Here is a 27,850-nt window from a genome sequence, read left to right as displayed (position 1 = left end):
ATGACAATAATTTAGACGTAGGGCTCGAACGTCACACATTCATAATTCTGGTGGGCCACATGAGCGGAAACAGTGCAGGAGATGCCCACCATCCAAATTGTTTCACTTTGGTGTGGCCGACTTACATCACGTATGGGACTATTGTTTGGTATCCATACATTAATTTCCAAGATGAAACTAATGATTGGAATGGATTATACATAAACATCATAATGGGCCCTATAAAAAAAAATTCAAAGGTAGGCATCATTCTCTCCCACTGTTTCCCTTTTCTTGGCCCACCTTAATCACAAATCCACTATTATGCATGATCCAAGTCATTCATCAGTTGTGCTCCACTTCACATATGACCTGACCCAAAAATCAGGCCATCCCAGTTGCATGTTGGTATACATTTACAAATCAAGAGAACACGTTAAAGGCATGCAGGCAGAGCTCAGGCCAATGGCTTTTACACCCAAATATGGTCCACACCCATCTAATTAATAACCAGGCCTGAACTTTAGGGCCAGGCAAAAGCGTGCCAGATCCAAAGCCTGATGGTCCAGGTGCAGAAGCAGGATTGGGTCTGAATGGGGAATTAGGAGCCTTCTTTTCTTTTTCTTTTCTTTTTTTCTTTTTGGAGGGGGAGGGTGTGCTTGGTTGCCCCAAATTTCTTGAAATGTCATGAAATTATACAGCAAATTAGACTGATTAATCATGAAATATGCCCAGAAAACATTGGTAGAGACTAATCAAATTTGCTTAAAGTTCAAATCCTTCACACTATATTTACTTTCTTCATTTTACCCTTTTCCATTAATTAAGATTCCTCATTTTTAGGTTTGAACCGTCTTGAACAAAGTCATAATCCATTAGTTGTTCCTTCCACAGATGGGTTTCAAAGAGCAAAAGTCTCATTTATGCCATTATTTTGTTTCCAAAATTTGAACCAGTTCGAAACACAAGATCTGGTTGAAATAATTTACATTTATAGAGATCAAGATCAATAACCTACGCCTTGAATATACATTTTACAATTTCCCTTGCAGCCTCTCTGCACTCAAAACTGGCCACTGTATGGATACACTCCGACAGGAAGAGGTCAGAGGTACTGCCGAAGGCTTTCGCCACTGAGGGTCTCCATCTCCTTGAGAATCTCTTGGGCCAGAGTTTTAACGGGGAGCTCTACATCCTCAAGCAGCTCCCCAAGGAACGGGATTGTTTCGGCCAGGAAGACAAGATACTCTTCTTTCAGGTGTTCCACTAGATATTTCACAACTCTCAGACCTAGAATCCGTGGCCGCACCTTTTCGCTTCGTGTTTGCATCAGCACCTGCAATAGAAAGGCCATGAATCAAAATTAGTTCTATTTTTATATGACTAGTTTAAACCTGATTCTTTCTTCTTTTTTTTCCCCCCCTTTTATGTCACTTGATTTTGAGACCAACTCAATATAAGATGCATCTTGTAGTCCTCCAGTCAGAATTGAAGGGGATGACTGCAATCTTTATAAGAAAAATGAAAAAGGTACTTTACTGGGTCTGGCCTGTTTTGGGTCCTATGTTATTCCGTTGTATGAGTGTGCGTGAGAATGCACCCTATTTTTCTCCCTTTTGCACAAACAATTTAGCACTCACCTCATGGTTCAAGGGTTTCCATAGAAGGTCAGAGCCTGCTGTTACAGCCATCTGGCCCAGGCAAGAGACCAGCGTGTCATCAAATTCCTCCACATTTGGTACATTGGGCAATTGTTCTAAAGAAGCTGGTGGTTCTGCCACAAGCTGAGAGACTATAGGTTTCAACAGAACCTGCAGTAATTGCAATCATAAATCAGTAATAAGTAAAAACAATTCCAATCAAGAAATAAATGACAGTAAGTCGATAGTTTTCAAAGAAGAATGATTCAAACAGCTAGTATATCTTGACTGCCGATAGATTGATAGATGGATGGTACAGGATATGCTCATTTGACTGAAGTTAATTCCATCCAGACATGCAACGAGTTAAAAATATTGCCAATAGAGATGTATAATGCCATGAAGGAAAAAAATGGGTTTAATAGCTTAAACTGGGAATGTAATATAATATATTCTGTTTCTGCTTCGTGTGCATGTATAAAATCAGAGATACTAGGAATAATATCGTACTTTTTGTTTCTGCTTCATGTGCATGTATCATTCAATAATTAATTAAAAATACAACAATCAAGCAGTGAGAAATAAAGAAGGTAAAACAGGCTTAAAAAATGCATGACATATGTTTACATCTTATTTTTGGTATAAAGAAAATGCATGGCATCTTATTTTTTGTTCTATATAAATCAAACCCAAAATACCATCTTTAGATTGTGCGAAATAACAAATATATTTATGAAAAGTAGATAGAGCTACAAATGTAGAGTGATAAGCTCATTCAAGCTGTATCAGAATTCCAATACTTCAGCTCATTGCAGCAGCATCAGAAAACACCAGTTAAGTTTCAGGAACTATTTAATAGGTCTGTCAACGGATGGGCCTGTGTTGGGATCTGTCTAAGCCTGGTTCACAGAGTAAAATCTTGGCCAAGCCAGAACAAACACACCCAAGCCCCTGTTCCGCAATGACATAGCCCCAAGTCTGGCCATCTGCTTTTGTGTAAGATCCAGGCTGTTCATTACGTGTGCATCACTAAGCATGGTATATTAAAAACTTCCTTGAAACCGGTAAATGGGCTGGGCAGGGCAGGGTAGGGTCAGGCCAACGGGCTCTTATACACAGCCTGATCAATGAATGGGCTTTAATTCTAGGGCCAGGACCAGCCCTCAGGCCTAATATTCCAGCCCAAAGCAGGTCAGGTCTGAAAGTCTGACAGGCCAGCCTGGCCCATTAGCAGCCCTACTATTTAATATCCTTAGCATCCAGTAAATAGTTGAAGTGCAAGACTTTTCTGCTGGAAATCCCAATGCTTGAGTTCAATGTTAAAACTCAGCAAACCTTTCAGAAATGACCAAGACATCCATTTTGAAATTCCTGTTTCTCAAGTGTTATCCAGTGTTGATTTAAAGAAAGGTGAGAGGACTAACCTGAAAATTCAATGAATCAAGAAACTTCAGGCTCCCAGTATCATAGAGGAAGCATTTCTTCAATGATGATAAAATCAGTGCCCTCAAATGCCACTGGCAGGGTGACAATGCTCCTTTCGTTTCTCTGTTACTGCTTTCTTCATGAACCTTGGCCTTCTTTTGCTTTTGGGTTGAACCAATAGTCTTTGGTACCTGATCATCAATTAGGTAACGCGCAGAACCCTCAAGCAAGTACTTAAAGTAGGGCACAAACAAGGATCTGCACAGAGGAAAAAAATAATTTATTAAAGAACACCAGTTCAATACAAATATCAAATTTAACCAAAATAAAAATATTATCTATTCAATACACCACATCAATAACATGCCAAGTAATATTTTACACAGAAATGGTGATTGATCAGATGCGTGCAACTTACTCTTACCATGATAGACATTTACCAAAATAAATAGTTGAGTCAAACTACGCATCCAATAACTATGCAGTGTGCTTCCTGAGATACAGTGATGAAAAAGAACTGTTAGGTTTTCCACAAAACTGACACTGAATGCTTTGATATCCACCAGTGAGGCTTGTTACCAGCATGTCCTAAAAAAGAGCAATTGGTTTTTTCGTATGCCGTCTTGGAAAATACAACTATGCAGCTAGAGGATTGATCATTAGTTGACTGTAGCACAATGGCTGAATAGCAGAGGACCCACTATGACATAGATCAGATACTCCATGCAGTTAAAAGGGTAACTTAAATAAAGAGATCTAAATGTTCACAATGATTGTGTGCCAAAACTTGGTGCACACCCATCTAGACTGTGGACGGAAATCCAAGAATATGCTTTGAAGGGATTTGAATTCTCATTTTGAAATGTGTTGGAGATGTTGGAGATAGGTGTGTGGCCAATGTTGTCGAATCGCATATGCGATTGCACAATTGCATATGGGACCACATTTTTTTTTCAAAAAAAAAAAAATGGGAAATTTAAATTAAAAAAAGTTTAAAAATATAAGAAACTAAGAGGAATTTTCATCAAGTCATCAACATTTGACATTATAGTTAAGTAAGAAGTAACAACAAATTCAACAAGCTATTTATTTATTACTGTTGAAAATTAGGGTTGTCATTGGGCTGGGCTCGGGCCTGCAAAATCAGCATTTTGAATAGAGCCAGCCGAACGGCCCGGCCCCAAACAGTTCAAAATCCAGGCCAAGACCAACCCCAGGCCCAGCCCATTAACAGCCCTATAGAAAATCAACAAGCTATCTTCCTTGAAACATGAAAGTGTTTGAATCTTCTTTAGAGAGAGAGAGAGAGAGAGAGAGAGAGAGACTTGGAAGTAGGAAATATAAGAGAGAGCTTAAGACCACTTGGAATTAAGAAATGTAAGAGAAGAGAGTAAGAGAGTTTTGGGGTGAGAATATTGCAAATGGAGGAGGTTTGGAAGCACCTTTTTATAGGCAAAAAGTAGTTTTTTGCAAAAAATAAAAATAAAAAATTTCATGTGCCATGGCCAATATGCAAATGCATATGCTGTAACGGATCACATTCATCGCATATGAGATCGCATATTTTCGCATATGCGATCGCATATGCCGCATATTCAATCGCATATGTGATCTGCATATGAATATGCACATATGCGGTCGCACATGACAACACTGTGCATGTCAACTCCTAGTGTACACTCCACACACCGAACCGAAGCCCTTGAAGCCATAGAAAGAAAAGTCCTGTGCAAAGACTTTCAAAGAGAAAAAGGATTCTTATTCTGCGAGCTATGTTCGACTATTCCAACTCTAGATCGGATCCATTGAACAGAAAACTTAGCGAAGATGGAAACTACTAATTGTTTGAGCCTTCTTCTTATTCTTCTTTTCTCAAGCCAACAACTAAACAGAGAACCCATCTATCAAAAAAAAAAAAAAAACAGAGAATCCACCTTTTAAGACCCAGAATGTGTGGTGGGCCTCATTACAGATTGAAGATGCCCCCAAGTATTCCCAAAAGCAGACAATCATAGCTAACATTTGGTGAATCTTTTGCTTTTCAACGTGGAACCTGGGGAAGGTAGGCCATTTGCAGGCCACCAGAAAAGCAGCTAGAATTGTCTGATGACTGGACCAAGCATCATGTAATACCACATCGGTAAATGCGATAGCAGAAATAAACTCCAGAAACGTTGATAAATTTCGATTACTTACCGATGCTGTTCAGCAAGTTTATTAACCAACTTGTAGAAGGAAATACTCCGGCTTAAATTTCTGCTTTTACTTGACCCAAATTCTTCCAATTCTGACTCTGCCCATTCAAGACTCCGAATGAATAGAGGCCTAAACATTGTCTCAGTAAGTTTCATTGTCAGAACAATTATTGCATGGATAACACTCTGTTCTACCATATCAATATTTTGAACCGAGATTGGATGCTGACGGCGAAGATCGAGTGCTAGCAAGCACTGTTCAAATATCTTTGCGTGGTAAGTTCCTACAGATGATCTATCCATGGTACTGATTGTGCTTGCTAGCATTTCAAAAGCAACCGATATACTCGATTCCCCACATTTGACAGCTTCAGGATATATCTTCAGCATAGGTGCCAGAATAAGGCGAACCTGTGAAACAAAAGCACAATTAATTAAAGAATTTCCAAAATAAAAGAAGTCACAGAAATACTATGTGCTTCCTCAGTTTTTTTAGCAGAAACGTACAGGAATTTTCTCAGTGACAAGCCTTCGCACTGATTCGGCTTTCAGTTTCCTCTTTGGATCTGATTCTGAAACATACTCAGGATGTATCACCATAAGCTCTAAAATATCTTCAAGATATGGATTCAGGAAACAACCGAGTTTGTCAATTACTGCCTCCAACGTGACAAGAATAGACAACAGAAGAGGCTCCTTATTGCTTGAAAGTTCACTGAGAACCCTATCATGGCCATGTTTGAATTTTCTTGCTGAACAGGAGGAAACATCATGAGCTCTCCTGAACATATGTTCCATAATGAAAGGAAGTTCAGCTAATGCCTTTGGACCAAGCACATGGATCAAAGCACCTGTGCTTCGGAGGCAGCTGAAGGAGACGGCCAAGTCATCTGAACTTATGTGCTTTGTAACAGACGAAAGGCATGTTGAGAAAACAGCACTATTAGATGAAAACTTCTTCGCCAGTATTTCCAGTGCAGAAACAGCTGCCAGCTTCACTGAAGTATCTGAATTGTCTCTAGAATCATCAACCAATCGAATGATTTCCAAACACATCATGTTAAAGGACTCCCAAGCACTTTCATCCATATGAAATTCAGAAATGTTCTGATTCCTCTTTCGGGTCCCCTTGTGTTTCTGTTGAACTATGTCATGATCCTTTGCAGTCTCACAAAGAAGCCCAAGAGCCTGGTTGCAAGGGCAAGAACAATTGAATGTGATCTATCAAGGCAACCCAAAAGAAATATGATACGCGATAAAAAAGCAATAAGAGTGACAGGAAAAACTCATCGTAACAAAGTACCTTCTTTCTCACGTTTCCATCTGCATGCCCCAACAATAGAGTAATGGCTTTAAAATATGCGGAGGGGGCCATACTCTTTGTGATGGTCTTTAATACACCACGCATGCACTCCTTTAGTTCTTTCCTGAGACTGGCAGGAATGCTTATTTTCTTGCTTTTGACACTTACAAGTTGCATGTGAGAGAGAACCAGCTCCATAAGTGCTCCAAGTGTTCCCTGTAAAATTTATAGAATTTATCTGTCGCCAAAATATAGCTCAAACAGGCAGCTGTTGATAACCACAGTATGCACAACATTCTCATAGAAGCAAGAGCACTACAGAATCAAGAATCTGTACAAAAGTGAACTTTCCTACATAAACCAGACATTCATAATTTGACAACGATCGAGTCACAGCTCAGCAATCAACCCAAGTACCAGGTCCCAAAAATTATTTTTATGTCATGAATGATGAAGCAAAATACTTACAATCAAACAAGACTTGGACAACTTTTAAATGAAACCAAAACAAAAGTGAATCAAGCAGCCAAGCAACTTTTGAAGTCAGCTAGGCTCGGCATATTTGTCAGATTTTACATGGGCATGTACCCATGACCAGTGTTTTAAATATCGACAATATTGGCCGATATATCCCACGATATATCTTGTATCCCACCTGTGCGATACGAAACACACAAGTAGTGGGATATATCCCACATGCCCAATCCAGTGAGCATTTTTTTTTTTTTCGATCTTTTTTTTTTTTTTTTCTGTAAATCATATTAAATCAGTGTCAAATTGTTACAAATCCATGATTTTTTCATGTTTGCATGAAAAATCATGGATTGGGAGCTTCAATTTCGAGATTTGAAGGAGAAGGACCGAGTTGTGGAAAATTGAAAAACTCAAAATTTTCCCAATTTCTTGCAAATCGGTTGAAATATTTGTGTCTAAACATAAAATCAAACATGTATGTAACCTAATTTAGTGGTTCTTCTTTTGCTTTTGAATGTGTTGCTTGTGTTTCCACACGTCTTCTTACATTTATAAATTATATGGATATACTTGCATCAACTCAGTTAGACAATGCATAGATTAGGACCCCATAAAAACAAAACCTATTATGTGCACTTGTTGTTGTAATGTTTTAATTTGTAAGTGTGTATTGATGTCTTTTTTAACAATCACTGAAATTTCATCCAAAAATTCGACCAATTTTCAATGTTTCCCCATGTTTCCAGCAACAACGATACATAACGTGATACAACCGATATATCCCATGCGATAACCGATATGTATCGCATCCCAAGGGTGCGATACGTAACGCGATAGCGTTATTTCGAACATTGCCCATGACAACCCTTGAGTTCTTAAACATTTCTGGATATATCAGGATTAATTAGAATCTCCCCATCAGTCATGTCAAGTCATTCACAACATTGGTTCAAGTATATGGAAATGAAGATAAACATTGGGGGAGGACCTTATATTAGAAAAGGTAATTCTGAGGAAGTGTTAAGAAGAGCAGTGGTGAATGGGGTTCAAACTGTGGCACTTGGACTTTGGAAGTGTGCCCTGAAATAACATGAATACTCAAGAGGACAGGTGTGGACATTTAAAAATGAAGATGAAGTACCTGAAGTTCGTCTTGATCTTGCCCAGATTCGAGCTTGAAAGCCAATTCAGTATCATGTAATTTATGTAAAATAAACTGAATTGCCAGCAGTAATTCAATAATTTGCTCATTGCGTTGATAGACCATTCCAATTTCTTGGAGAAGCATGACTAAAGATGGAAGCCATATTGTGCAAGAATACTGTTCGCATATTTGTACCGCAAACACATACTCCCACTCTTTGTAGGCAATAGAAGCAAGAGATGCTGAATATATACTGCCATCAGGACTAGATTTAGTTGTCCTCAAAACCAATGAACAGAAAAGAAGAACAAGCAATGCACCCAAGCTCTTTTTTTCACCCAAAGTCCTGAAAGAGAAGTACATCGTGTCAAGATTATGCACAACGCAGAGAACTTAAAAACTCTTTATGTTTCAATAAAAAGTAAATAAGAAAATTTCTAGACGGCAATGATTTCAATGGAAATAAAAGATAAAAAGTATTATATTCAAATAATTTACTTTGGTTCTACCTCAACAGATACACCACAATAGTCAGTCTTCTGTGTTCAGCAACTTCAGGAAGTACATTTACAAAAATCTGAAAGCAAAGATCAATGCAATTGGCAGTGTTCCAAGAAACAAGAATTAGAAGTTAAAGAAGCATGAGCGAAGATGATTTCCCGTTGTACTCACAGTCATGCCAAACTAATGAAAATTTCAATACCTGGAGCAGTTCCTTTGCATCATCTCTTTTAGATAGCCAGCATGGAACTATTGTGGATATTAGGTCCTCAAACACATGTTGTGAATGGCTGTCACTCTAAGATATGGATCAACAAAAGTCGCAATAGTCAGTTTACGCATGACACACCAGGAAAAAAACAAAGACCACATGCAACATAGGATTTAACCCTTCAGTTGGTCTGCTTTTCTCTACCTGACTCTGTTTTTTTTTAAAAGGTGACAAATAAGAATTGATTTTGTTGAAACAAAAGACAAACAAGATATTATCCCAATCAAGTGATGAAGAGGACCCACTACAATAATACAAAGTGCAGATCTCACCACACCATCTTTGGCAAGGGAATTGGCAAACTCATATGCCTCTCTCACTACATGGCAACAAGAAAACCAATCTCAGATGCTAACTTGTCACATCATTAACAATGAATGAGTATCTATGCTGCGGAAACATGACATGAAGCCAATTTAATCACATTATACGAATCATCTTCAACAATGAATGGCCCAAAAAAGATGGAAGTATTCTCAACCGATCTCCTATCCCTAGCTTCTGCATCAATTGAATTTGTGAGACCACAAATTTACTAAAAGGAGAAAACCATGAAGTGATCAAAAAACAGAAACAAGGAGAGGCCCGGCACATGAACATGAGTTTGAGGAATCCCCTCTAAATGTGAGAAGCAAAAAGAAAAAGAACACACGGACTACACCCGATAGGCTCCAAATGGAGCATGGAATAAAACCCCTGCTCTAGGAATTATCCTACCCACTGATCACGGCACTTTCCAATTATGGAGTATTCAAATCTCATAGTACCATGACATTTTGGCCCTGCCATAGCCCCATCCACCACAAAAGTAGCATTCTTCTTTTAATGGATTCTGATGATGAAACATTGTTATGGAAACATGAAACATTGTTATGGAAACATTCTCCCACTTCTTCCAAACAAAAGTTGACAGGAGAACTCATTTCTTCCCTTAAACTCCCTTATTTCTTTCCTCATAGAAAACTCCCTTATTTCTTCCCTTAAACATTCCCACACTTTCTTTCGAATGAAAGTTTATTTATTAAAAGGCAAAAGAAATGAAACAACAATGATAAACGAGGATTACAAGATGTCATCCTCATTACATAAACAGAAGACGAGCTCCTCAATTACAATTCTTCAAAATTGAAAAGCCACGGGCCCATTCAATGACTTTCTCCCATGCTGCACTTTGTACCTCCCGTTTAGAAGTTCCCCACACTCTGAAGTTTGATTCCCTTTCTTTCTGATCATCATCAACTATTTTTGTCTGGTTGTACACTTGTATTGAGCCTTCCATTCTTTAAATAAGACTAATGTTTATATCCACATGTGACCAGTGTTCAAAGTATCGGTATCACTAGAAGTTTTGCGGACCGGGGATACGGAAACAATACGATATTGCTGATACTATCACTAATAACCGGAAATGTTGGAAAACATGAGGAAAATGGTGGAATTTTTCAATGAAATTTCAGGAGAAGCTAAAATACACATTTGCATATTTCGGAATCAAAAAATTACAAAAAGAATGCATATATGGTAAGTTTTCATTTAATGGGGGCCTAAAAGCATGTGTTGTCACAAGAAATCAGTCCAACCATCCCATCCATCCATCCAATCATCCAACATTCCATCCAAACATCCATCGATATTTCAAAATATCGACAAACACATAATATTTCGCCAAGAAATCATTGACAACAAGAAAGGAAATGAAAGACTATGGTCTTGATATCACCCATGTTGCGATAACAATAATATTGCAATATGATCAATATTATCATTGACAACTTGAACACTACATACAACTGAAATTTACACAGTAAAAAATATTGATGTATCGATACATTGGCTATACAAGTGACACCTGGAATTTACACTGTAAAAAATATTGGCAATACATCCTCAATACCTAGAATTTCTAAGACTACTGGCATTATTGGTATCACAGGGTTCGAGATATGGATAATATCAGGGATACTATGAACAAAGCACATGACACATGTCACTAAAGCATTAGCCATCCCTACTAAAAGCTCTAAGGGCTACCGTATGCCACATGGTATGCCAAAACAGTTACGCGAATTATGGAATACCTTGTTAAGCTGTCATCATTCCAAACTATAACAAGGCCTTCTACATGGATGCTAGCAACTTGATAATTTTAGGTGCTACTATTAGCCATCATCATGCCAAATTATAACAAATTCTATAAGGATGTTAGCATCTTGACAATTTTAGGCGCTTGAATTGGAAAGGTACCTGATTAACCAACAAAGGAATTATTCTCTTGCTAGATTACCGGGGGGAAAATAAAAATTAAAAATAACCATCAGACGATGAAAGAATTCCATGAGCGAGAACAGAGCAGCCTTGGAAAAAAACGATGTTGGATATCCTTTTTAACTCCCCAAAATGAATATCTACAACAAACAAATTGATAAGCATCAGCACACAAACCTAAATTGTTTTTTATTTAAAGCTTGGCCAGACAGTCTGACAGAGTATTAGTCAGAACATGTGGGTTCTTGGGTCAGGTCCACCCCAAAAGCATTTCCTGTTTCATGGCTTTGAAACCACCAGTAAGATGGGTTCAAGCAAATTAACTTTTCCTTCCTTTTTAGCCCTGAAAAGATAGATCAGAGTTCAAAAAAAGGGCAACTGTTATCCCTAGAGAGGCCAACTCCCTGTCCGGTGCTTTGGCCAAAGAGTGGACCAGGATTTTTATAAGCTGGAGCTGGTGCTGATGAGAGTTGCATAAATATCCTCATCAGAAAATCAGCTACAAGCACCTCAAAAGTCCCTTTGCAGACATCATTTGGTTCGACATTTAGAACTAACATCATTAATATAGGAAACCCCTATATTGAACTGCACAACCGTTGATTCCACAAAGACAATAGCATCTTGTCTCCTACCATCTAGAGAAATGACACCTTCCACTCATAGAACTGATCCCCATTCAATCCACATCAGAGAATCTCCTGAAGTTTGCACTGTCATATCCAGCTTCACAAACGTCACTGAAATTTGGCACAATTTGGCAGTTGAACACTGGTTGAGAGATCAAAAGGCCGAAGCCACCTTAAAAGAAAGATATGAAGGACTTCAACCTGAAATGATTCATCCACCTTCACTGAGAATGGGATCCAATCCCAGCAGACCACGGATTTCTGACTCCAAGCAAGCTTCCTCCTCTAGAGAGAAGAATAGTAGAAACTAAACTCTTCTCCAAAGAAAGGAGCTAACAAGCTGAATAAAAAATTTTGATATGAGGGAAAAATAAAGGAAAAAATTTTCAATGTCCCTCTACTTTCAATGAAAAGAATAATGTCTTTTTTCTTCGTTCTTTTTATGAATAGTTAAACACTGAAAAAGAAAATTCCGAATGCAACTTATTTGGAGATAAGGTTCGCTTGAACTTTAAGCTAACTCAACCATTGAGCAAACCCTAACTTTATGACCACACAGAAGTTGTATGGTTGCAAATGCTCCTGCCATTTAACTGGATCAGAGAGACAAATAAAGACCGCACCAAGAACTATCCTGAATCACTAAGACGCCATCTCAGGGATTCCACCCGAAGAAGGGGGGAAGATGCTGCAGGCAAGCCAATAAAGAGCAACTCATCAAATTCGGCATTAGAAAGATCCCTCAGAGACAAAGGAGCACTCCACAACAGAAATACCAGCAATAGGGTATAACCGAGCTAGATTTAGGAAAGACATCTTGATGCAAGACCGATGCATGAACCAAATAACATGTGAGATCAAGTAGCCGAATTAAGATATTTAACAAAAAAACACAAACATCGCTATAATCATCACGAATATCATGAAAATCAAAAGAACAACATGCATGGTTCTAGCCTAAGCTACCAACATCGTAACACAAGATCATTAAATAAAAAGAAATCAGGATCTAATGGATGTCCCTACATCCACTTAGCATAGGGCATAGTCTATTTCAAGATAGAAAACCTAATACAACCTAGGGTGAAAATTAGAATTTGGGTAATTTGGGAAAATAGGAAAATTAGGAATTTTAGGTTTGGGATTAGGGTTTCAAGAATGGAAGAAAGGGATTTTGATATAATAATGATGGGAAACCAAAAAGGGGTAAGGTGGGATTCACACGTGTGGCCGTACGGTCACACGTGTGGCGTGGGGCTTAGGAGAAGAAGATCTGCGATGGTGAGAATGAAGAACGTGAAGAAAATACCTGGATGGGGGAGAAAATAGAAGATGGTGTGGGGATAGATGGAAACCTCACACCTCTGTATTGATGAAAATTAGCCTCGCACCAATCTTTCTTTCAAATTGCATGGAAATATCTTCAAATCGCATGAAGATGGAAGAAGAAAGCAAAAGCTTTTCTCTCTCTTTTTTAATCACAAAATCCAATGGGAGAGAGGTCTCACGCCCCCCTCTTTTATAGATCCAATAAGTTTCAAATTTTACAATAATTCTTGTCTTATGAATCTTAACGAAAATAGCCCTAATCTAAATAAAATCAACCAAAACACTCATAATGTGTCCAAATATAAAATAATAAAAAACTAAATCCTAAAAAATGATAAAGTCTAAAACTGATGTGGACGATCAACAATCAATGGCCCAATCATGCGATCCAATGGCCCGATCGTCACGTTTCTCTAATCCAACAGTCTAGATCACTCCATGAAGCTACCCATGTGGATCTTCCCAGTGTGGGGTCTTCCAGATGCTCACACAGGCACATGAGGTCTTCAGCACGATCACGGATACTCGCCTAGCCACAGGAAAATCAGTGCGACCCATCTCCTCTAATATGTCCGCAAGGGTGTACGTAACGTGATGTCCTCATCACATCTGAATGGGGAAATCACCACACCAAACATCCTCCCAAAATCTAACATGAGACTTAGACGGCTAGACCTGATAACGAAACTGGACCCTCTAACGCAACATGATGCAATTTAGAGATGTCGTTCCAAATAAAAAAGTAGCGATAAATAGTGAACATTTCATCCACCAACGTAAAGGAGCCAACCCATACTTGGTTGCAACAACCTCCCTCCACAAACTAACACTCTCAACGCCAAAACACCACACCCACTTACCAAGCAACGCATCATTAAAAGCGTTCAGACAATTAATACCCGCTCCTCCATCAACGATAGGGCGACAGACTTCACTCCAATTCAAAAGATGGAACTTATTAGAGGAAGCTCCCCCTTGCCACAAAAAGCTTCTTCTCAACTTATCAATGTGCTTAAGCACACCCACCGAACACTTCAACAGGGACAAAGTAAAGTGGAAGATTCTGCTCTTTATGCGATCATAGTCTTCAATCTTGGCTACATTAGACTATTTGAGTTGGGAAATAAAACTGTCCTTGAGCTTTGTAGTAGAGTATTGGTATAATGCAATGATCCACTTTTGTCTCACTCCTTTGTGGTCCTCAATAAGAGCTGATGATGGAGACCAACATTTCTTATCGGTGTCCCTTGCATTAGATGCTGTTGTGGATTGCACAGCTTCTGCTTTTGCTTCATGATTTTTCAATTTTAGGATGTTAGCTTCCCCTTCATTTTTAATAGTGTCTTCTTGCCGCATAATTAGTACATAGCATCTTTCCTTCATCTCGATCAACTTCCAAACTTTGCCAGGTGTTCCAATTCGTTATGATTCTTCACTTTGTGTGCTTTGCTCATTGTTGGGCACATCAAATTTAACGATAACTGAAGAAGTAGCCAATAGAGTTGTCAAATTTTCCATTCACCTTCCCAATAACCCTATTATTGATTCTTTACATATATCATCATGTATGACAACACTTTCAGTCACATCTCCTTTTGAATCTTCTGATTCAACTGATGGAGAGTTGACATTATATTTTCTTTACATTGACGATCAATGATCTTTGGAGCTTTTCATCATATTCTTTCAATTCTTCAAACATAATTTCAATATTTGCAACTTCTCCATCTTCATCATCAATGATGGTTCAGGACAATCAAGACATGGATTATGGACAAAAATCAGTATACAAATATTCTTGCAATGCACATAAACTACTCTTGATGACATCTCATCAATGAAGAATTGGAGGATGCCAAATCAAGGTAGAAATCAATTCCAACTGATTTCAAACAAATTCAACGTGGATCTATGCGCACATACCTTCAGATCAACTAGAGGTAATTGTGGCAACAGGATCTCGAAAGGAATCGCTCTGATACCACTTAAAATAGATAAATCTATGATTTTGATACCAGGGATACCCATAGTTCAACATTGGTAAAAACCCTCATACAACTTCTTCAAAGGAGAAGTCTGCTTGAACCTTTAAGCCAACTTAACCATTAAGCAAGCCCTAACTTGAACACTACACAAGCACTAATATACCCTAATTAACTATATTTATCAAAATACAAAAATAGCAACTAAAAAATAACAAGTAATAACATCTATAGTCCACTGGTGGGTCTGATCTTCATACGAGACCAATCTATTTGAGGGGACCACTGGTGGGTCTTATCATCACGCAGGACCGATCTGTTTGTGGGGTCAACTCTTTACACGATCACATGACCCATCCACTTGAGGCGTCCATAATAACTGGTAGGTCCGATCTTCACATAGGACCAATCCGTTTGTGAGGTCAACTCTTTACACGATCTTAGCCTTGGATCATGGCTACATTAGGCACCCAACTACTTTGCCTGGCCTCGGTGACTAGAAGAAACATTGTGACGTTGAGTTATCAAGAAAAAGGAGTCCCTCCCTACCTGAGATGTCAAACCCAGACCTAACCTGTATTCCTCTGTACTGGGCTGACCCAATCCGACCTGACCTGACCTGACCCAACCTGAACCAAATACATGTGATTATTCCCAACCCGACCTAACCAGGCCTGAATTTTCTCAACTCGACACAACCAGATTTCAAATCGGGTTACTGTTTTTTTACCCAAAACTGACCCGAAGACCTTGACAACCGGACACAGCCCGACCTGAATTTGGGTCCTAACCCACGTACACATGGGGCAAGGGATGACAAACAAAAATAAGAACCAGATGGGACTGTGATGTATGGGTTTCCAAAACCCCTGATGAAATCTTCCTAAGATAAGCTAGTCATCTCCCTAGTGCTGAACACCCTTAGGAATTGAGCTCCCAGATTAGCTAAAAGAAAAAGAACATATACTGAAGAGAAAGTATGCCCAAAATACAAATAATGCACAAAAATAGGGACAAAACCGTCAAAAAAATAAAATAAAATAAAATTAAAATTAAAATTTAGACCAGAATTGTGGAGCAGCAAAGTTGGCACAAATGTCTAACATTTATGTGGTTCCAGAAAGTGGAAAGGCAGGCAAATGAGAAGGGACAAAAAGTACAAAGCACAATCAAGATCACCTAATAGAAGTAATCATTTATAATGCCACCATAAATTACTAGGCCATTGTGGTTTCATCACTTACGGGCTGTTTGGTGTCTCTACTAATAAGAGTTTATTTTCTTATTCTAAAAAAATAAGCTCTTACTTTTTAACTTAGACTGTTTCGTAAAGCTCTAATTTTATCACTTAATTTTTTAGAAACTAGTAAAAAAGCTCTTAAAAAATAAGTGATGGAGAGCTCACTTTTTTTAAGAGCTTTTTTAGCTTAAGCAGGTAGACATTTTTGAGTAATTTTTGGACAAGCTTATCCTTTAACTTTTTCACTTTTTAAGTAATTCCCATTTTGCCCTCTTCTCTACCCTTTACCTTCCAAGGTGGGCCCCACATGATGGATGACCCACATCAAAGTATAACCACACATGATGGGTGATCCACATCAAGCGGGCCCCACCTAATGGACGGTCCGCATCAAAGGTGGGACCACATGATGGAAGGTTGACATCAAAAGTGGGCTCACATGATGAATGGCACATATTAAAGGTTGGGCCCCACATGATGGACGGTCCATAGCAACGGTGGGAACCACATGATGGGTGGTGGACATCAAAGGTGGGTCCCGCGTGATGGATGGCCCACATCAAAATGTGGCCCAACATGGACTATCCACATCAAATGGGCCCCACATGATGGACGGTCCACATCAAAGGTGGGACCCACATGATGGATGGTGGACATCAAATGTGGGCCCGCATGATGAACAACTCCTATTGAAAGTGGGCCCCACATGATGAATGGTACACATCAAGGTTGGCCAACATAATGCAGCGTTCACATCAAAGGTGGGCCCCACATGATGGATGGCCACATCAAGTGGGCCCCACTTGATGAATAATCCACATCAAAGGTGGGACCCACATGATTGATGGTGAACATTGAAGGTGGGTGCACATGATGGACGGTTGACATTAAAGGTGGGCCTACATGATAAATGACACATTGAAGGTGAGGCCCCACATAATGAATGGCCAATATCAAGGTGGGCCCACAGAATGGACAAAATGGGCTCACATGATGGATGGCCCACATCAAAGTGTGGACCCTCATGAAGGACAATCCGCGTCAAGTGGGCCCCACAAAATGGATGGTCCACATCCAAGGTCTCACATGGACAACTCGTATCCAAAGTACCCAACAAGACGGATGATCCACATAGAAGGTGCACTCCACACGATGGATAGTGGACATCAAAAGTGGGCCCCACATGATGAACAACCCACTTCAAAGGTAGGGCACATGATGGACACATCAAATGTGGAGTAGTGGACATCAAGGGGCTCCACATAAAGGGCAATTATCATTGATGGTAGGCCCCATATGATGGATGACTTGCATCAAGGTGGGCCCCACATAGTGGACGGTCCACTCAAAGGTGAGCCCCTAATGATGAATAGTCCACATCCAAGACGAGCCTCACATGATGGATGACCCACTTTGAATGTTTGGTTCACATGGTGGATGGTCAAAATCAAAGGTGGGTTCCATATGATGGGCGATCCACATCCAAAGTCCAACATAATAGACAGCCCAAATGTCTTAAAACATGAAGATGGTAGCCATCCATTCTGTTTTATTTAAGCCATGATCCGCCTATGGTGAGATCCACCAAAATAACCTTCTAGATTGCTCTTATAATGGAATTGTTGTAATCTTTAAAAATGACATCAACTACACCTTAAAAAAGCCCTTATTTGAATGTTTTACCAAACATGCTTATTTTGAACATGAGCTTTTTTTGGTTTTGAAAAAGTGATTTTACCAAACGAGCTTATTTAAAACAAGAGCTAAAACAAAAGGAGCTTATTAGAGTAGCTCTTATTTGGAAAGCTCTTATTGGATTAGAGCACGGACGCCAAACAGGCCCCCCTAGACATCCACATTGCATGAAATAAAGAAGACTCGCCAGAAAACAACTTAACTTTAAGTCTAGGAAACAATGACCAACCTGCATTACCGTCGAATCCCCAACAACAGTAAAGATGTCAATGATATGATCTAAAATCCTGCCAGGAGTAACCTTTGCAACAGAAGATAACAATGAGAATACATGATTGCGTGTTGTTGAATCCTTTGCAGAATTTGCACATTCAACCAACAGATTCACATCAAACTTATTAAGTATGTCATCCTGCAAGGGGAGGATTCACTATCAGATTTTTAAACTAAAAGGTGAATAAATATGTACAAAAGCATTAAGAAAATGTTGGCCTTTCCAAATGGGTATTTCCAATTCCACAAACAGATGAGACATACCTTAACAGGAAGATCAGATGAGAGTGAAGCGATAATATCATCTAGGATTAACAATATCGTCTGTTGAATTTCACACACTGAGTTATTGAAGTTAGAAACGCCAGATGAATCTCCTGTTCCATTTCCATCTTGGACAACAAGCACAGGAAGCCAGTTGCTTTTAAAAAAATATCGAAGAAGCTCAAATAGAGGCTCTATCAGAGAAGCCCTACACATTCAAAGTTTCTATCATGTTAGTCTGAGAATATAAACGAGCAAATAGAGCATGACAGTATAAACAAGATCCCTGATCACTGTATGAGTAAATTTAACAAATTAGCCATCTTAGGCACATCCATTGTCATAAAATTTCTCGTAACAAACCTGCTTTCTATATTTTTCTTCAGTAGCAGAACATCAAGTAGAGAACTAAGAAAAGAAAGTGTGCTTTCCCCATTATTAAACAACTCATGTTGCAGACTAAACTTTTGATGCTTTGTTGGTTTCTTTCTCTTCATCCTTTGGGAACCTTCTTGTGAAAGAATTAAATCAAGAAGCCTGTAAATAGTAGACCAACTAACCTACAACATTCAAAAGCATACTTATAAGCTTCGCATGAAAGGATAAACAGATTAAAACCATAATCCACTATTCAAGAAATATAAAACCATAATCTGCGATGCTATTCAGTTCTTTAATTCCATACAGTATTGCTGGAAGAAAGATGCTGGGAAAATATGATATCCCATAGGAATCAGAACAGACTTGAAAATTAGAAGGAGAAAAAAAGAAAGAAAGAAAGAAGCTTTTGCCAAGAGAGATTCCAAGAGTATTTAAACAAGGAAAGATTAGGAAACTGAAGTTATTAAGTTAAATAAAGACCTCCAAGAATCTTCCACCACGAGAGGCATCCAAGAAGCCTTCACACTAAGAAAGACCTCCAAGATTGGCAAATAGATTTCTCAGTTTCAAAGTCATAGTTATTGGGAATTGGTTTTTAATTAATGGAGTTAGAGCAAAATTTGGAATGGCAAGTTATGACTACCCTATTTCATTGAACTTAGCAAAATACAAGGGCCTATGCCTCTGGCATTGTGATACAAATCTGGCAAACTTCTGCCGTGTTACCTTGGTCTTCCTTTTTTTTATTGGAATGATGGCTAAACATCTATGGGATGTAGTAATTGAAAGAGTTGAAAGGAAGCTTTCAGGGGAAGAGTTGATATGCATCCCTTGGGTAGCTTGATGAAAGTTGTTGTAAGGAGGCATCCTTGTTTCCCGATGATGATCCATCCTCATTTCCCTTGTGTTATGGTCACGATGATGGTCTATCTTTTTTCCTCTGTCAATAAAATTTCAGTTATCCATTGAAAGGACAATATTTAATTTTTCCTTCATTAGTTTGTCTTGTTTGATTTTGCATTGTAACCCAAACAATACGCTTAGCCTTGAGATTGTTTTGGCCCAATTTTAGCCCCTTACAATATGCATTTTTTAGTTGTTTTGAGTCTTAAAGTTTTGGCCTCAAAAGCCTGTGATTTTTACATATTCCATGGCTATACAATAAAAAGGTAGATTTAAGATAACCAAATCATGGTGTCTCGTAAAGGCTGTTATGGGACCACAAAGGCCGTTACATAAAGGTGATAGTGGCGACCATTACATGTTACAGGATCATAACGGCCGTTACGGAAAAAATGACTTGTAATGGCCGTTATAGCCCCCGTAATGTCCCGTTATGCCCCTTGCAAAGGTCATAAGGGCCCCGTAACAGCCCATTATGCCCCCCGTAAAGGCTGTAAGGGCCACGTAACGGTCCATTAACGGGGCTGATACAGGTTTTTTGGATTTTTTTCAATAATAATTAGAAAAAGACTGTAATGGCTGTTACAAGGGGCTTTTACAGCCCGTATGGTAAAGATAACGGTGGTGGCCATTATGGCTACCATTACTCTCACGGAATAACTTGCTCCAAATCCTCTAGTAATGAATCTTATCGTAGAAGAGATGAAGGTGAATCAAGAAGGACAACAGGATGTGAGGATAAAGGAGATCCAACATGAGGCTAACATAAGGATTGGAGCATGGACTTCTAGACAATGACAGGGATATCAAGGATCTAGGAGACCAAGATAATCCCTCCTCAACTTGTTTCCATGTGAAGAGATGAAGGGTTCTGAGCTCATAACTATAGTTGTACAAAGCTGAAGCAAAGTGTCAATAGATTTGGGTGTGGAAGCGAGGAAGCATCGGTTTTAAAAGGTAAGCAAGTATAAAGAGCAAGAAAGTAGGAGTGAGATTAGGAGCCCGAAGCGTGATTTGAAGTGTGAGCAACATCTAGTTAGAAGGCATATGCAACTAAGCTTTTTCTTTTCTTTTTTTTTTTTTTTTCTGAAAGGTAAGAAACACACACACACTACCACACCATGCACGCATGGGTTCTCAAACCCTTGACCTCGGAGATGAGACACACAATGTCTACCACTGAGCCAAGAGAAGAGACCCTATGAAACTAAGCTTGGAATTATAAAGTTCCAAATAGCAATGAAGATGATGGTCATGCTAGAATTCAACTATCAACTACATGCTGAAGAATTCACTGATTAGTGTCTGTCCAAAAAAAAAAATCAACTAGATGGATGTTTTCGAAGCGAAGAAGGTGAATTTTATGGCTCTTAAACTCAGAGGCTACACAACTGTTTGGTGGGACCAAACTCAAGCTCTAAGAGTTTGCCTAAGGAAGTACAAAACTAGCACACAAAATGAATAAGCATATCGAAGGAAAACTTTTATTGTTGCATTACATCAAATCTTGCTTGGGAGATTCCAAAGTCTAAACTAACTTCCGATCTTGACAAACAGAGAAAGGAGGCACCGAAAACAAGGTAATCGATTTCATCTTGGATTAGTCCCTAGTGGCACAGAGCATGAGGGGCACAAGAGCAAGAAATGTTTGTCTCATAATATTAGGAAGAAGATATGGCTTGAAAGGAGCAGAGCATGAGATCCAAGCGCAAGTTCTAAGTGGGAGCGGCACCGTGGTAGAAGAATCCTGCAACTAAGGTCGCGACTCAGTAATATAGGCCCCATTTGGCGCACATCACACAACTATATGAATATTGTTGCCTGGAGAAAATTATTTTATCATGATTGAAGTTATGATAATAAAATAGAAGTTACAATGACAATGGAGATATTGAGTTCAATGTTTGAAATATCAGTATCGTGTTCCGTATCACACCCCTAAGATACGGATACGTATCAGTTATCGAATAGGATATATCGGTTGTATCGCGTAATGTATCATTGTTGTTGGAAACATTGGGGAACTTTGGGAAATTGGCCGAATTTTTCAATGAAACGTCAGTGATTGTTAAAAAAGACATCAACACACACTTATAAATTAAAACATTACAAAAAATAAGTGCACATAATAGGTTTTCTTTGTATAGGGTCCTAATGTATGCGTTGTGTAATTGAATTGATGCAAGTACATTCAAAGTAAGAAGGCGTGTGGAAACACAAGCAATACATTCAAGCAAAAGAAGAATCACTATATCAAGTTAAATACATGTTTGATTTTATGTTTCGACAAAAAGATTGTAACGATTTGTAATAAATTGGGAATTTTTTATTTTCTTTTCAAATTTCCGCAACTTAGCCCATCTCCTCCAAATCTCGAAATCAAAGCTCCCAATTTGCATGAAAAATCATGGATTTGTAACAATTTAACACTAATTTAACATGATTTACAGAAGAAAAAAAAAAAGGATCGAAAATCGAAAATGCTCACCAGATCGAACATGTGGGATATATCCCACTACTTTTGTGTTTGTATCGCACAAGTGGGATACAAGATATATCATGGGATATATCGGCCGATATCGTCGATACTTAAAACACTGATTGAGTTTGGCAGCGATACTATCTATTTCTATAAACATGTATTGGTAATGCAATGGATATATGTTGTTTGGAAAAATGATCACATACATGTGTAAGAGGTGAGTTCCATTTTTAGTTTACGGAACATCCATAGTTGACTCTGCGATGTAGACTGTCTGGATTTTCTGAAAACCGTCACACATGTATTTCTCAGCGCATGTGTATTAATTAAGATAGTCCACCAACCTTTCTTTAGTCCCCTTCCCTTTTCAAAAAATCAGCCTGATCTCTCTCAAGCATGACGAAGGGTAGGGGTGTGCCTACCAAAAAGGTAGGGTGAACAACTCATTTACATAAGATCCACACAGTCCATCAGATGCACCGACCCATGTTTTGACATGATCTGAAAAATAAGACCTATTCAAAACAAAGGTGGGCCAAACACAAATAATGGTAGGTGTATTTAGTTCAATTGTTTCCTATGGTGTGACCCTCCTAATTTTTGGATGGGCTTGATTTTGGGATTCAGGGTAAACAAGAGGTTGCACACCTAATGGACGGTTTAGAACTAATCTAACTTTCCTCCCTCTAAGGACCATGCAACACATGTTAGACCGCACTCTTATGAAAATCGCTGGATTCTGAGTTTATTCTCAAAATCTAGTTATTAGCATAACACAGCAGTTAATGCTAGAAAATATAGGCAGTTAATAGCACTATTGCAATACCAACATTATGAGCATAGAAAATTTAAGCGCCAAAAACAAGATTATCTATCGTAATAACAGTATATTAATGCTAATAGCACTATGATGCGTGCTAACATGGCCATAATGTGCTTATGTAATCGGGATAACTATTCACAGCAAGCAAAACATTTTGATGAAACCTTGTGTTAGTTGACTCTTAAAGATATCAAGTACTTGGTTTTTGTAGCCAAACCCTAGCCCTTTCCCATATTTAGAAGTTTCTAGCTTCTTCAATGTCTTAAAGTTCCAGCATTTATGGGTTTCTTTCATATTTTGTATTCACATTATCAAGTATAAATAGTATTTACCAAACTCTCCAATAAAATCCACTATATGCCCGGGTAGGCTGCCTAGATGTGTGAAATCAACCTCTCAACATGGTTCAGCAATTTATAGCTCATAACATGTGAAATGTGCATGCTTTATGAATGTATAATTTTATTCAAAAAACAACAGAGAGCACAATAAAGAATAAATCAACCTAAAACAGAGAAAAAACATACGCATTGCCAACCAATCTCCAATGGCATTAGCTGAGCAATGCACGTGAAGAAAATTCACAACATGGCGGACCAAATACCAATTGTTTCCTCAAGCAAGTTTGCAACCTGCCAAGACCAAGAATAGGAACCGCTCCTTACCCATCTCAGAACCATGCAGGAATAACCTTCGAAAATGAAGAGTGAAACCACCAAATGAGACGCCAGCTTGACCTACTGCGCTAAATCCACTACTTCAGCATAGTTGGAGTGCCTAACCCCCACCAGAACCAGAAATTCCAGTGGTGTTAATCCCCTATGATTTTTTATTATACCACCAGTACCGGCAAGTCCCGGGTTCCCAAGTGAGCAACCATAGAAATTATGTTTGAATGACTGATCGGAGGGGGCCGTCTGCGATTGAAGGGTTCATCAGACTCCACCCTCCCAAGAGCAAACCATAGCCACTGCCCATTCAAACACCCTATCCATATTCTCTTTGAAATGATCAACACTGAAGACCTTGCCCCTTAAATATCCGTGCATTCCTTTCCAGACAAATGTGCCACACCACTGATTTTGCGACCAAGGTCCACAGGATCTGCCTTGACTGACACCATGCCCTCACCCTCCAACCGGCCAGCAACACTTCAAATCTTCTCAAAATATAATACGAAATGCTGCTGGCATACAGACGATGAATTAGCACGTAATCGAAGTATTATTCCTCCTTGCAAGAACTGATGCATCTGTTTGGAAAAGCGAAGCCCCTTCTCTTCAAATTGTTCAAGGTCAAAATTTTATTTAAGCAAGCTATCCAGCAAAAAGTGCTAACTTTCACGGAAGCCTCTCCATTCCATTTAAGCAAAACCCATCCATAAAAACCAGCAACTAAATGCACATTTGCTATTTATAAATCCAAATAGTAAGATGAAACCAAAACTTTCTATGTTTCCTCACCTTAAAAATAAAAACGAATACATAGACAACTGGGAGAGGGCACACAAATTATCCAGGTCAAAAGAGATCTGAAAAAAAAAAAATTTGAGAAGTTTGAAAAATATTGATTCGAAAAATTTTGAGAATTTTGAAAAGAAAAATGACAAGTTTAAAAAGAAAATTGACAAGTTAGGAACAAAAAATAAAAAATAAAAAATGAGAAGTTAGAAAAAACTGAGAAGCTTGAAAAAAGAATGAGAAGTTTGAGGAAAAAAAATGGGAATTTTCAGAAAATAAAATTTGAGAACTTTGAAAATAAAAATTGAGAACTTTCAAAATAAAAATTGAGAAGTATGAAAATTATTGACAAGTTCGAAAATTTTTGAGAATTTTGAAAAAAAAAATTAAAAAAATTGACTAGTTTGGAACAAAAAAAATGAGAAGTCGGAAAAAACTGAGAAGCTTGAAAAAGGAATGAGAAGTTTGAGAAAAAAATTGGGAATTTCAGAAAAAAAAAAAAAAAAAATTTGAGAAGTTTCAAAAAGATTGAGAACTTTGAAAATAAAAATTGAGAAGTTTGAAGAAAATTGAGAAGTTTGAATTTTTTTTGAGAATTTTGAAAAAAAAATTGAGAAGTTTGAAGAAAAAATTGTGAAATTTGAAAAATAAAAATAAAAAAATTTGAGAAGCTAGAAAGTTTGAAAATAAATTTTGAGTAATTCAAAAAAAAAAAAAAAAAAGTTTGGAAAAAATTGAGAAGTTTGAAAAAATTTTGTGAAATTTGAAAAAAAATTGAGAAGTTTGATTTTTATTTATTTATTTATTATTTATTTTTATTTTTATTTTTTTGAGAAGTTTGAAAGAGTCGAAAAAGCATGCATACTAAGTTTCATCACAACCACATTGGGTCACCCAGCTTTGTTTTTCTTTCACAATTCCCATTAATAAGCTCAGAAATAGTAAACAAGAAAAATCAATTATCAAAATTTAAAAGAGAAAGCAACTATTTAAGCTAAACAGCTCAATCTAGTACAATGAACAATTAAATATTCAAACAACATATGCAAGTTTAACAAAATATAAAATCAAAATAAAGATGAGAAGAACAACATCACGGACAATGAGTATCAATTTCTGAATGTCGGTCCTAATGTCTTTCGACTGGTAAACATTCTTCATGGAAAAACAAACAAAAGTACACATCTTTGGCACAAAAGATAGCACCTATCCATCTACTTGAACGATGTCAACTAAATAAGAAGTCCATATATATATATATATATATATATATATATATATAAAGAGAGAGAGAGAGAGAGAGAGAGATAAGAAAGAAAAAGTGGAAAAGAAAAAGGAACTGCAAATTTCATATGCAAGAGGGAAACTAACATTTATCCGCAAAAGAGCTTCTCTAACTGCATTTTGTATATCACCATTATCGTTGCGGAGCAAAATAACGAGGTTTCGAAACAGTTCATCCTGGAAGAAACAACAGAGAAACCATGTGAAATTCCAACACATTAAAGAGAAATCATGAATATAACTTGAAACATAGCAGCAATTTCAATAGAATAGCATGCATATTGATATCCGTCAACTGCATGGTTGCAGTATGTGTTCTGGATTCATATTGGAAGTAAAATAGATTTAGGTGGATATACCTGAGAACAAAGAAGTCCTCTGTCAATTGTTCCACAATGGCATCTCAAGTGCAATTAGGACTGCACAGCCGCAACAAGAGAACAACCGTGATGTTTGCTCATATGAAAACCTATACCTCCATAAGAGCAAACACTAATTCAAAACGTCACATCAGAAAATTGATATTGCAGTACATGTGATACAAGACAATTAACCACTTGCTCTAAAAGCTCGAACTGATAGAGCATGGCGAATCAATCCCTTTATCTCATAACATAAGCCCCACATCTCATGGGTTAGGACCTTGGCTGAACCCCCCTCGTGGGCCCCAATTCACATTGGTTCCGCTTCACACGAGCCACCCGCCTCACACGGGTCACCCACCCCGAGTGTGCCCCTGCATCCCACAGGCCACCCCACTTGAGCCCGATGTGAAAATGTCCTTGCATTAATAACCCTCGATGAGGAGTCTTAAACACGATACCTCCCGCTCTGATACCACTTTAATATAGGACAATTAACTACTTGATCTAAAAGCTCGAACTAATAGAGCATAGCGAATCAATCCATTTATCTCATAGCCTAGGCCCCCACATTCCATAAGTTAGGACCTCGGCCAAACCCCCCTCATGGGCCCTACTTCACACGAGTTTCGCTTCACGCGAGCCACCCACCTCACATAGGCTGTTGTGCCCCTGCATCCCACCCCACTCAAGCCCGGTGTGAAAATGCCCCTACATAAACGTGTTAATCAAAGCAAATGATACATTGAAAGGGTCACAAAATAGTTCTTGAAATCCATTATAAGAAATGAACTTCAGCACCAAAATATGCACAACACCAATGGAATACTTGCGCAGCCAGATGGATGGGGGATGAATCCCTAAGGTATGGCCCACCAGTCTGAAACTGGTGATCTTTATGCGTTTATTTTTTTTTAGAATTGATAATTTTATTAAGAAAGCAAATGATGGGGACATCTCACGCACATGCACGCCCCCCTATACATGTACGCAAGGAGGAGGAGGGCCCCACCATCAATCTGAATCGACGACGACGTCCAGGGAAGGTCTCCTAGTTAGAGGACCGCGTTTTGGTTCCTTGGAGTGGACCCGATCATCATGTGAATCACACCATAGATTCTCATGATCGGAACCCAATTAATGATCATGCGAAGGATTCTTCTTTTGATTTACTTGGTCAATGATTCATTGCTATAAAAAAAAAAAAAAAAATAGTTTGTATTCCGCTCCTTCCACACACCAAGAAGCACTCCAAAGAATGGCATCTTCCAAAAAATCTCCTGGTGTCCTTTTACCAATCCGCCAAACCAATCCAACAATTGAAACTAGTAATCTACAAACCCCCCGTCCTCAACCAAGCAAACATGAAAACTCAACAACTATTCTTTATTTCAAAGAAAAACTCGTAATGAGAGTCATACATCCCAACTAGCCTTATATGGGCTTGAAACTGAGAAAGAAGCTAGTGTTAGGAGAAACATCCAAACTACCCTTTCCTTAGTTTTTTCCACAATGAAATCAGTAGGAGCATTTAGGACATCATTTC

At 38.4% G+C, this 27,850-nt stretch overlaps 1 protein-coding gene across 3 annotated transcripts in view; it reads right to left on the bottom strand.

Moving 5' to 3' along the window:
* Nucleotides 1–834: 834 nt before the first annotated feature.
* LOC131233979 (uncharacterized protein At3g06530) overlaps nucleotides 835–27,850 on the bottom strand; it is a 102,102-nt gene continuing 75,086 nt past the window's right edge. For 2 of the 3 annotated variants that reach the window (XM_058230905.1, XM_058230906.1), the window contains exons 27-39: nucleotides 26,030–26,119; nucleotides 18,973–19,169; nucleotides 18,610–18,817; nucleotides 18,302–18,484; nucleotides 8,864–8,959; nucleotides 8,670–8,737; nucleotides 8,158–8,506; nucleotides 6,543–6,758; nucleotides 5,747–6,427; nucleotides 5,241–5,650; nucleotides 3,044–3,302; nucleotides 1,620–1,790; nucleotides 835–1,315 (exon numbers count right to left, since the gene is read on the bottom strand). In XM_058230905.1, the coding sequence (XP_058086888.1) occupies nucleotides 1,085–1,315; nucleotides 1,620–1,790; nucleotides 3,044–3,302; nucleotides 5,241–5,650; nucleotides 5,747–6,427; nucleotides 6,543–6,758; nucleotides 8,158–8,506; nucleotides 8,670–8,737; nucleotides 8,864–8,959; nucleotides 18,302–18,484; nucleotides 18,610–18,817; nucleotides 18,973–19,169; nucleotides 26,030–26,119 (3,159 nt within the window). In that variant the 3' untranslated portion in view covers nucleotides 835–1,084. The remainder of the gene's footprint in view (nucleotides 1,316–1,619; nucleotides 1,791–3,043; nucleotides 3,303–5,240; nucleotides 5,651–5,746; nucleotides 6,428–6,542; nucleotides 6,759–8,157; nucleotides 8,507–8,669; nucleotides 8,738–8,863; nucleotides 8,960–18,301; nucleotides 18,485–18,609; nucleotides 18,818–18,972; nucleotides 19,170–26,029; nucleotides 26,120–27,850) is intronic. The other variant, XM_058230907.1, reaches the window with a different exon arrangement.

The sequence above is a fragment of the Magnolia sinica genome, chromosome 18 (genome assembly GCF_029962835.1).
Source record: "Magnolia sinica isolate HGM2019 chromosome 18, MsV1, whole genome shotgun sequence".
NCBI classification, from domain to species: Eukaryota; Viridiplantae; Streptophyta; class Magnoliopsida; order Magnoliales; family Magnoliaceae; genus Magnolia; species Magnolia sinica.
This window is presented reverse-complemented; position numbering and strand designations above follow the sequence as displayed.